This window comes from Chionomys nivalis, chromosome 24, assembly GCF_950005125.1.
Source record: "Chionomys nivalis chromosome 24, mChiNiv1.1, whole genome shotgun sequence".
Lineage (NCBI taxonomy): Eukaryota > Metazoa > Chordata > Mammalia > Rodentia > Cricetidae > Chionomys > Chionomys nivalis.
The window spans coordinates 4,876,605-4,889,035 of record NC_080109.1 but is presented as its reverse complement, the minus strand read 5'-3'; the positions used below and the strand labels follow the sequence as shown (position 1 = coordinate 4,889,035).

General features: G+C 39.1%; 1 protein-coding gene across 1 annotated transcript in view; it reads left to right on the top strand.

Moving 5' to 3' along the window:
• Nucleotides 1-12,431, top strand: part of Pdgfc (platelet derived growth factor C) — a 145,878-nt gene that overhangs the window by 99,068 nt on the left and 34,379 nt on the right. The window contains exon 3 of the mRNA XM_057756980.1: nucleotides 9,467-9,647. Within this exon, the coding sequence (XP_057612963.1) occupies nucleotides 9,467-9,647 (181 nt within the window). The remainder of the gene's footprint in view (nucleotides 1-9,466; nucleotides 9,648-12,431) is intronic.

Sequence of the window (12,431 nt, the reverse complement as noted above, 5' to 3'; positions counted from 1 at the left end):
GTGAGGGTCCATTGGGATCATCTTTAGTAAGCTGATGAGAACCTCAGATTGTAGGGTTCTAATATATAGAGAGGAGATAGCAAAATATTTTAAATAAAAACATTTGAAATAACTGTCTTTTGTATGACTGTTTGAAGAGCGTTGGAGATTAGTCAAATGCTTCTTCTTCTTCTTCTTCTTCTTCTTCTTCTTCTTCTTCTTCTTCTTCTTCTTCTTCTTCTTCTTCTAGAAAGAAAGAAAGAGCAAGAAAAATGTTTGGTCTGAGAAAAAGATTAATCAAAAAGCAAGATTCCAATCACTTGTGACTATGTAATCAATGCTTCCTTCCCAGTTGATAAATATACAGAAAGCTAGATCATGGGTTTATAGTATAGCAAATACCATAGCTTGTGTGAAACCAGAGTGGAAAATATGTCTGCAGAGCTCAGCGCTCACCATGGCTATGACACACAAGTGAGTCGTGGAAAACTACTAACATCAGAACAAATTTCAAAGTGTTATATCCAATTCATTACGCTGAACAATGTAGCTACATTTGAGAAAATCAGCTTACATTTAATGTAACTATCCATAATTGGAGTGAACGAAAGAGTAAAATATTTAAGAGAAAAATATGAGCTATTTCTATGGCAAAACCATATGTAGAATTGTATTTTTGCTAACCCTCTCTCTTGATACTTATCTATAAACCTGTTATCGTATCATCCATGTATATGCTCACCCATCCTCCCATTCAACCGGCACTCACACACCCTGCTGCGCATCAACCAAGTATCGTGCTACATGTGAGGGGAACATAAACAATCGGATGGCCCTTTGGCCTCCAGAAAGCATTGAATAGCAACGGAATGTTCATGGAAAATAAAATTAAAATGGAGGTGGGTGTGGTATGCACTATGTTGCAATGAAGTCACTGCCTCTTCTTCTGGGACTCCCAGAAGGCTTTGCCTGAGAAGCTCTGATGTGGCTGAGGTCTGAGGAAGTATGTCAAGTGATGTGGGAAGATAATGCTGCATTAGAGGACTCCATGCTTAATTTTCAAAATATTGATTTGTAATCTTTGGAAGTTACGACTAGGCGTGTTCTCAGTCTACCCACTGAGATGTACAGCTGCGTAGACTGGAACCCCTGAGTAATAACCCGGTGACATAGGGTAAGTATTTGACCTATGACAGGGCCATTATTGCTGGGATACTGTCCCAAAAGATGCGGTCATGTTTACCATCTGGTGAAATATGCTGTCTCGCCCAGGTTGAGGTTCATAGTGACTAAAGCCTGAAACAGCCCACAATGACTCAGTTGCCCAGAAGTCCTCAAGGAGACTGAAGGGCTGTCTGCAAAGTTTCGTAGATTTTCTGACTGAAGTCGGCAGGACAAGAGTGAGCAGAAGTTTGTGCCTTACTCTCGGGTCAAAGGAAGACCTGCAGTTCTCAGACTAGCCTAATTGGGCCTATTATGCTCACACTGTAGTGGTAAACAGCCGAAGGAACAGGAGTCAGGAAGATAATGGCCAAGACTGTCTTCACAATTGTCTTTGATCTCTTCTCTTTTTAAGACCAAAGTATAGTTTTCATATTTTAAGTTCTCGTTTAGATAAAAATACAAACAATTTAACCATTGAAATTAGAGTACGTAAGTTGTTAAGAATGCCCATTTTATTGTCTCCCAGCCTTGCCTGAGTGTATGATAATTAACACAGCTTTTTATATTTGTATCTGAAATAATAATTTTCTTTTATACAATTCACTGAAGTGTTACTAATAGACGGCTGTCCTACTGCAAAAGGCTTTGGAACTAATAGTTATGACTTGCTAACATCATATATATCAGACTAACAAGATTCAGAAGTGAAATGCCTCATTGATTCTTGGTATGTAGAGAGGGAAATTTAGGTCCATGGAATACATAGGAAGATAAAAGTGTACAAATATATGGATAAAAGTCATGAGATACTCTCAAATTTATTTAAGAACTATCTTGTCTCTTCTACAGAGGAGAAAGATCTGAGTGAATTCAGCTGGAGCAAAAAAGGAATCTGCAGTGACCTATGGGAGATGGTTTCAAACTGGGAGGTTTTCTGGCAATGTGGGGACCCGTGAAAGGCTGTGGCAGAACCTTTGGTGTAACAGCACCTGGAAAGGGTAACCAAAACAGGAAGAAACAGAGAGTAAAGAGGAAGGAGTGTTTGAAATGGAGCAAGAAGAGAATAAAGTAAAACTTAGCAAATTATCCCTGCCTCGGGATCTTGCCTAGGAGGTGAATTAACCAAGCAGGCCCTAAACCCGGTGTTTCTCATTTCCATTTTCGCTTCGTGGAATAAGAAGTAATCACCTTAGCAGGACTCAGAGCTCTGATCTCATCAGCTGACAACCTGGCTAGCCCCTATGAAACAAAGCTTTCTGTTTTGTTTCCTTTCTTTGGAAACGAAAACATTTGATGAAAACACTATCCAATCATTTGTTTCAGTAAAAGACAGAATTCCACATAGTCCATCAGCCACTTGTCCTAGTAAACAAGCCAAGTGGCAATCCCAGAAAATACACAACATAAAGACGAACAAACAGAAAGCCTGTGCATTCCATGTGAGGTAGGATTACGATATTTTATTTACTTTCTGAGATTCAAACCTTTCACTGAAGAGTATCAGCCATTGTTTAATGTTAAGACTTGTGGTTCCAGAAAGTATGCTGACTGGGTACACCCAAATTCTCCTTGGCTGACTTCAGTCTCCCTTCAGCTGGTGAAGATGACCTATCTTTCCATAGCCAAGTTAATTTCATCATGTAAAATTTTCGATGTTCATGTGTGAGTGCCCACCTGTATGTATGTACACTATGTTTATGCTGTTGCCTGTAGTGCTTTTTGAGAATCTTCCATATTAACTGTGCTAGTTTTCCTACCTAGCAGTGCTGTATAAATTATATTGTACTCAAAATTATATCCAGGTACTTTGGTATAAATTCAGTATTTTATTTACAGTCAAAAATGTCCTCCCAGCTTATAATTGCATATGGAGCTTTGGGGCCTGTTCTTCCATACTTTTTAAGACTTTCATCAGAGGTTCTACATCAGATTAAAGCAATTATCGTTTTACAGAACTAGGATTTACTGGGTTAGGGAGATGGTCAGTAGTTTCAGCACAAGCATAACGATTCCAGTTCACATATCCCAGATTTCACATAAGAAGCCAGTGCTGGGAGGCACAATCAGCAGGATCCCTGAAGCTTGTCACCAGCCAGTCCATTTTCGAGGGCAAGCTCCAGTAGGGTTGCACCTGCACATGCAAGCTGCACTCTTCCATGCCTACCCCCAGGAAAGCAAAAGATAGTATTCACTAAGCAGTTTATTGTTAAATACTGTGTATGGGTACTTTCTCTCGTTTAATTTTCTTGAAACCTTTTCTGAGTTAATAACTAATATCTTTGTTTGGGGTTTTTTTTTGTTTTGTCTTGTTTTTTATTCTTTGAGACAGGGTTTCACTGTAGTTTTAGAGTCTATCCTGGAACTAGCTCTTGTAGACCAGGCTGGCTTCGAACTCACGGAGATCCGCCTGCCTCTGCCTCCCTAGTACTGGGATTAAAGACGTGTGCTACCACCACCCGGTTTAATATCTTTGTTTTGTAAAAGAGCCTCTGGAGTGTCCCAAAGGTATTTGTAGAGAGTTAGTTATAGACAGTGGCGTTAAGGTGCAGTGATTCTTCACTGTGTTCTGCGTTACCAGACATAGTGTGGTTTTCTAAGGCGGGGACTCTTAGCCGAAGGCCGGGCTTCTGCCCCTGCCGTTCTCAGTCTGGCCTGCATGACTCTAATTTATCTTGTGTCCTGTCTGCGCCCCGTGCCGTGGCATAATTGGAGTAGCCAGATGGGTTTTGCTTGGCGATGGAGCTGATATTTGTGAAGCGCTGGTTGCTTGGATATATCCCTCATCATGTTTGCTGTGTTAGGGTAATTACTATTTTACACCAGCACGTTACAAATCTTATCAAGATTTTGATTTAAAAAATAGGTCCCTGACTTTTTGTTATTCAGTAATACATTTTCTCAGACAGTCGATGTCCATTCATTACTGGCTAATGCATTTCTTTGTGTTTGGCCATCTACAGTGCATTTTTCCCCATGAAGTTTCCAAGTCGTGAACAAAACGTATTGATCTCTGTCTATCAGCCCTATCTGCAGTCCATTTACTGAATTATCTTATTCATTCTCAGTCCTTTTTAAAAGCTCAAAATTTAAAGTAAATTGGATTCCTGTCTTCCCTAACGCAGATGAGCTCCTGTTAGATCTTCCCCAATGTAAGTGATGTAGAACGGTTACCTCCACAGCTTACCTCAGTCCTGCTGCCCCGCACGGGGGCTCTTCAGACTCTACTAACTCTCTTAAAACCTATCAGCTGGGAGATGGAAAGGTGAGGATCTGCTCAGTTCCCAGAACTGATGTGGAAACATCAAGTCTGACATTTCCTTGTAATATTGGGGAAGGGAGTAACAGGCTGCCCATGGTCTTCCTGAACAGACCGTCTACTAAAAACAGCAAACACTTGCTTCAGCTGGAGACTTTGACACAAAAGCTAAGGTGGAGAAGCCATTGAGGAAGACATCATGATATCAACCTCTATCCTCCTTAGTTGAGCTCCAAGACAGTGAGACCCCGATACAAAGGAGGTGGGCAGCATTCCTCAGCGTCTCACTGAAGTTTTCCTCTGGCCTCCTACATGTGCGCAAACACACAAATGTGTACACACCCACATGCAAATCTATAAGCATCCAAGGACTTCTATTTTCTTTGCATATATTATCACAACATTTTTGCTTCTTCTATTTCAAATTTGTCTGTAGCCTCTTCTCTGAATCCCCAGAAGAGTAATGAGAGCACCTCAGTGTGCTCTGCTGTGGGGATCGAGCTTGCTTCATGGCATGTGATGCATGCTGTCAGTTTCTGTTAGGAAATTTTCATCCAGATTTTAAGTTTTCTGCCATTATTTTTAATTAGTAGTTAATTGAGCCATATTGGTGACTTCCTTACTACTATGATAATATTGGTGTTACTTTTAAAAACATTTTTGTGAAGCATTTCCATATTCATTTCTATTTATGGATGAAGCTTATACTAGGCCAATTATTCTAATCATGTAATCTAGTGATGATTGATAGATAAGGAATTTTTTGCAAATGCCTATGTGAGTGAAATTGGCCATATTTCTGAATGCTAACTATTGCCATTTCATAGAATTAAATATGAAGTTTAGCTTAGGGGTTTTTGCTATTAATTGAGAAAATTACCATTTCTAATGTTTTGAAATTATTTATAAGAAATTGGGATTATATATTTGTTTAAATTTAATAGCGGTCTCATAAAACCCCATTTTATTTCATCTTTTCTACTGATAAATCTTGACTAATTTTTAAATTTCTCTGTGTTGTTATTTACTTTAACTATGTCTTTACTTTTTTGATAGTTCATATTTTAGTCATCAATTTCATAAAATTTTTCAAATATATTTAGTGAACAATTGCATTAAACTCTAAATTTTAAGTACATTTTAAGTGTAATTATATCTTCTACCTAGTTAGTGGCTGTGTTTATTATCATATTTTTATTCTCTTTTTTCTGCCAGTTTTTGATTTAATTATGAATATTAATTTCCTATTTGATTATACCTCTTAACAGATTTTGTTACCAGTATATTGCTTTTTGACTTTTTCTCTTATTCTTAATTATTTTTAGTTTTATAGATTGAATTGGTGACTTATACAATTACATTGTTTTTTTATTTTATTTAGTAATAAGATTACTTTAAAATCACACTATGGCAATTTGAATCACATCTCATAGGGTGAGCTCCCTTGTTCCCGTGAGAATCTCCCCATCATTTGTTGTTAGTCCTGGAAAGTGTGATTATGTGTTTGCCTCCCACAGTCTACATTGTTCCAAATTCTCTGCAAAGAATTCAGAGTTGCTGATAACAAACTTTATAAAGTTAGCTGTAATAAATATATAAGCTGGCAAGGTGCATGTTCAGATGCATTTATTATAGCTCTGTTTTCCAGCCCTTAAACAAGACTTCATGTTCAGATTTTGTGTAGAAACCTACAATTCCTCTGTTGTTACGAGTCTGAATAAAATAAAGTTAATTATAGAGATATGTTTTAAATACAGTGAGTAGTATCTTAGTTTCTTCTTCTTCTTCTCTTCTTCCTCTTCCTCCTCCTTCTCTTTCTCCTCCTCCTCTTCCCCCTCTCTTCCTCCTCCTCCTCTGACTGTTCCTCCTCCTTTTTCTCCTCCTCCTTTTCCTCCTTCTCCTCCTCCTCTTCCTCCTCTTTTCCTCCTCCTCCTCTTCCTCTTCCTCCTCTTCTTCCTCCTCCTCCTCCTCTTCCTCCTCTTTTCCTCCTCCTCCTCTTCTCCTCCTCCTCTTCCTCCTCCTCTTCCTTCTCCTCTTCCTCCTCCTCCACCTCTTCCTTCTTCTTCTTCTGTTTTTTTTTCTTTAATTTTTTTGTTGTTGTTTTATTATCAATACAGGGTTTCTCTGTGTAATCATCATGGCTGGCCTGAAACTCACTCCATAGACCAGGCTGGTCATGAACTCACAGGCTGGTCAAGAAGCTGCTATGCTTCTTGAGAGCAGGGATTAAAAGCATGCACCACCATCACCCCCACAGGTCTTATCTTTTAAGACAGAGATTCCCAGTCTTTCTAATGCTCCAACCCTTTAATACAGGTCCTCATGGTTTGGTCACCCTAGCCATAAAATAATATTTAATGCTACCTCATATTGATAATTTTGCTATTTTTTTATAAAATGTAATGGAGATATGTGTTTCCCTATTGTGGAAAGGGTTGTTTGATCTCCAAATGGTTGTGACCCACAGACTGAAAAGAGCTGTTTTAAGACCTCGGAGTGTGGGATTGGGCTTCTGAAACTGAAGCTGTAACTTTACCATTAGTTACAATATAAGCTTAGTCACATTACCTAACTTCTCTATATTTAATGACCCTAAAACTGTGTGTAATCAGAACCTTTCCAGCTAGGTTTGCTAAGAGGATGTATTGAGTTAGTGTTCAGAAGCACCTAAAAAAAGTACCTGACACATTGTAATCACCTAGTGAGTCTGATAATTACTTCAAAGCATTTTCAGTATTAATTAGAGTCTAGAAGAATATCTGGGGTTTGAATCGGAGTCCGAAGATTCTGTTAGTGTTTGGGAAGCAAAAGTGTAAGCCGATAAGCTCTGTGCAGTAATTGCCCTCTTATTATTTTTATTGCCTCTCCCAACCTGCTCCTGATCCCGCTGACACTTGAAGAAAGAGGCTCTTCTATAATCCACACTCACTTGGCGCCCTTTCTCACCGCTGTGAGGCTCGATAATTCACGGGGCAGGTTTAATTGACAGGGTTTTAGTTGGTGTGAACTAGAGACAGCCGGTTCTGCAGGCTTGGTTTATTTTTGTTGAAAGAAGCTGGGTGTCTGACAATTATGTTTACTGGTGAATTTATTTCTCTGGTGTACTCCTTACATCCTTTGGAGGAAGCAAAGAGCTCCCAATATCCTCACAGATTCTACATTCCCACAGGAGAACAAAAATTTTGTCTACAACATTAAACTTGTTTGTTAAACATAAAAGGGCATAAATCCTCCCTGGGTCTCAGGAGTAAGGCAGAGAGGGAGAGGCCATTGCCAGCCACTTTGCCCTGCGTGTCCCTCACCATGTTGCCCTGAGAATGGGATGTTTGATTGGCTCATAAAGCAGGCTTCGTAAATCCTTTAAACAGCGGCACGGGCAATTGTTCACCTTGAAAATTAATACTTGGAAGTGTATTGTAAGGATTACTGTGTCCCCAATATGGTCACCTGAGTAAATAGAAATGGCTTGCTTTAAATTTTCCATTCCTTTCACTATGACCTATGTCTTAGGGTTTCTATTGCTGTGAGGAAACGCCACGACCAAAAAGCAAGTTTGGGAGGACAGGGTTGATTAGGCTCACACTTCAGTATTGCTGCTCGTCACTGAAGAAGTCAGGACAGGAGCTCAAACAAGCAGATCCTGGTAGCAGGAGCTGATGCAGAGGTCATGGAGGTGAGCTGCTTACTGGCTTGCTTCCCATGGCTTGCTCAGTCCGTCTTCTTATAGAACCCAGAACCAGCAGTCCAGGAATGGCACCATCCACCACAGGCTGGGCCCTCTCACACTGATCACTAAATGAGAAAATGCCTGACACCTGGATCGCATGAAGCATTTCCTAAACTGAGTCTCCTATCGCTGATGGATATGAGACTTGTAGCAAGTTGACATACAAGATCAGACAGTACGACCTACATATATGGTTTTTTTTCTCATTTGTTTCCCTCTTCTCCTCCTTCACGATGTTTTGACCTATGTTAATAAACACTAGCCAAACTGCTTCTCCTATGAATGCATGTTCTTTCAAGGGCAGCTGGTCAGGGAAAACAAAGTAAGAAAATCATTAGAGAAAATAACTGAAATTAAATGTGTTATGCTTTTTCATTTTTAAAAATGTCTTAGTTCCTGAGATTATGGGAGAAAATAAAGCTAAAGAATGTGGCTACATGACTTAAGGTCAACTATTGTTGACCAATATGTTGTATTTTTATTAACTTTTTCCTATAGTAAATCAAATACTACATGAAATGTTGATTTTGTCTATCATTGTATTTTAAAATCTATCAATCATTTTTCAAACGTGTCAGACTTTTATCTCATTAAAAGTTTTGTAACTTTCTCTTTATTATCTTATAATTCAGCCCAGGGAGGTCATCATTTGTTTATATGTGCGATTATGTAAAAACTGCTCTGAATGCTAGGGAAAGCATGGGATGTATTCCTCAATTAGTAGAGCATTTTCTTAGCAAGTCTTAGATGCAATGGCAAGAAGCAAAATAGAAAAGTGGAATAATAGCAAAGTGTTTTATAAGAGCATAACTGTGTGCTGGTGCCCAAGTGCATGTTATCGACTACCCCAAAAATAAAAATAGCTAGTCAGTAGTTCACTTCTTCTTGATAAGTATTAACAGAATTCTCAGAATTCGCTTGGTACTAAGCTTTTCTTAATTAGTAACTGTTGGTAATGTTCTAAGCAAAACACATCTTCCCCAGCTAGGAAAAATGAACAGTAATGATGGAAATTAAGATAGAAACTAGAATAATTCTTAATCCATAGATTGAATGTCATATAATTTTTCTCTGTACAAAATATTTAAGTTTTAAACGTCTGACCAACCTTGGGTTTGTTAACAGCAAATCTGAAGGCTTTGGAAAAAGTCTCATATTTTCCCAACTGGGTCTTCACGCCTTGTTCTCTGTAACTTTTGCATCCAATTCAAAACTTTTGCTCTCCATTCAAGCACACTTGGGAGCAACTCACTTGTCTGCTTCTTAGATGTTCTTGCACATACAAAATTTCCATTGCCTAGTTAAGCAGTGATGTCTCTGGCCCCTTTGCTTCCTCACAGGTATGATTTTGTAGAAATTGAGGAGCCCAGTGATGGAAGTATTTTAGGATGCTGGTGTGGTTCTGGGACTGTGCCAGGAAAGCAGACTTCTAAAGGAAATCAAATCCGGATAAGATTCGTATCTGATGAGTACTTTCCTTCTGAACCCGGATTCTGCATCCACTACAGCATCGTCACGCCAGTAAGTACAACTTTGAGATCATTCTTACTTGAACGAGTCAGCTATTTTTAAATTTGAATTCCTCTTTATAAAGATAAGAATGAGGACACCAAACATCAGAAACCATTCTCTAGCTTGGACTATTTTTACCCCAAAGGTCTCTTTTTAATTGTCACAATTAACTTAAGCATTTTCTCTACAGATGATTAGAAATATTAAGTGCCTTACCAATGTGGTGAAATAAAATATGAAATTTTTATTGTTATAGGAAGATCTCAGACTAGGGAGTTGGTTCGAACAAATGAGCCTCTGACTTCGATCCCCAGAACTCACTTTTAAAAAGCCAATCGTGGTTGCTTATAATTCAGCCCTGGGGAAGCAAAGAAAGACGTATGCCTGGTGTTCTCTGGTGACCAGTCTAGCCTAGGTAGTGAGATCCTGCCCAGTGAGAGATCCTGCCTCAGAAACTCCAGGTCCTTTCTTTTCACTTTGATTCATTATTTGAAATTTTCAAGTGACTTGTCCACTCTGCAACCGAGAGACTAGGTCAAGTTTGCGTCAATATTTCCACCCTGAAATTTATATTCAATGCATTTTTAAATGGCATTGAGTCTGATGAGTTATGAATGCAGCGCTTGTGTCCTGTATTCGGTTTCTCTAGCTTCTCTCACCTAGGAAGCCCTCCTCTGGCCACTAAATTGACCTGACTGGGCTGTCGGAGGTGGAACCATGTGAGAAGATGAAGATGTTATAGTTACTCTGATCATCTTTAGGGAAACAGCAGACTATGGGCTGAAAGGAACAAGAGAATGGGAAGCTTGGGTCCTACACTTCCTAAGAAGTGTGATTTGGTGATTTAGAAAACTGCTTTTATTTTTTTCTCCAGATTTCAACAACTTTGACTCATTTGTTATGCATTTACTTGGATAGTTGATTTTCCACTCTTTGCCCGACCCCTTCGACTTCATGTACCCCTCACTCCTTACTTACAAACACATCCACCCCACTCTCCATAACCGTCTGCAGAAGAGCGGGATTTGATGAATGAAAATGTGACATGTGATTATGCTTTTAAGCCTGGCCGAATGTTTTGAATTATCATCCACACATGCCCTAACACTGGCCAGGCAAGGATTCATCAGTCTTAGCTGTGAGTCCGATAAATGAAAGCCTAAAGGAAGAAAACCTACTTCTTGGAGAGCCGACTTAAAGGACCTTGTGGTATTTTCTCAGGGGCAATCGTCCCTGCGTTATCCTTCATGTGTTTTTTTTTCCTTCTGTCATGGATGAACTTTCTTATTGACATCCCCGCTTCCCTACAGGCAATGAGCAGACTGACTGCAAAGTCAGAGCTGCCAAGCAGGACCTGCTGCTGTACTGAGGACCACAGTGGCTTCCTAGTTTTGTAATGATACACATAGCACGATCCAAAAGCCTCGGTAGACCGTTAGCTTCCTGTACTGAGGTTTGCTAAACAGGGCTAGCTTGACACGGGTCCCCCTACAGCTGCTCATGAAGATTTTCTGAAAATTCGGCATTCTCCCCCAGACTGGTCGCAGACCCGAGTGGGGTATCCCAGTGTCTCAGCAGCTGTGCGTTGCCTTTGCTGCCACTGAAAGACAGGGAAGACACATTGGAGAACCTGAGTTAGAGGAAAGATGTCACGTGCTCTCCAGATGCTCATGTGTTAGTGCACTAGGGCTGCAGCTGGACTGTGGTGTAATTGTTGTCTGCGTCCCCTTGTTCTAGTAAGGAAAGGCCTGACTGAATGATGTATCCACTACAGTCCATGACCTTAGGATGCACTTTCCATTTTAAACCCTTCTATTATTTATGAAAAAATCCATATCACCGGCTTTACCTGCCTTTGATTACCTAAACTGATATAAATGTATGGTTGATATAAAATTGAGATGATTATTTTACATCGACCTGACACAGAAAACCTAAGTCAGTGAAAGTTTTAGAAATCACAAATTGCAGGATAAAATGTACTTTAAAGAAAGTTATATTTTAAGAGTGAGGAGCTCTCTCTGTAGTTTTACATGTGAAAAGAAATGAAATTCTGCTTCCAGTCTGCCATGAACTCTCTGATTATCATGTCATAGAAGAAAAGCATATGGACATCGATTTTCTCATAAGCACTATTTTGGTCACACATGCCCATTAAGTAATTATGTCTACTGTTGTAAAATGATTTACTGGGGAAATATTTCAAGATTTATAAATATAGTTTTCTTTGTATCGTTGAAGTGTTAGAATAAATTGTTTTGGATTCTCAAATAACTTGGCATAAGACAAATTAAATATGCCTCCTTATATTTCTAGGCTAAGCTGGAGTTATGAGTTAGGCTTAGTTTTGAAACTACCACTGGGGGATGATGACAGTGTGTCATAATGAGATATGCCTTAAAAAATAGTACGCAGGTTTACATTTTTAACTTCTTATGCTATTTCAGATAAAATATTATGGAAATATGATTCCCTAGTGATGCATCATTATTAAATAATAAAAGATAGATCTGTGTAAATTTTATAGTAAATGATACATTGAGGTTTATGATTGTTCACCAGAAGTTAATTAATGACATTGGTATTTTTTCTCCCTTATGATGAGAGGGGAGAGAGAGAGAGAGAGCAGGAAGGGGGAGATTGCTCTCACACATACCCTGGTAGATTAATAGTGAGGGATTGTTTAAGAAAAAAATGAAAACATTGGGACCTTGTTTCCTTTCGAAGGCCACACACAGTGAAAACCCGAATATACTTCAGATCTCTGAGAAAGAAAAGTTCTTGTTTAATGTT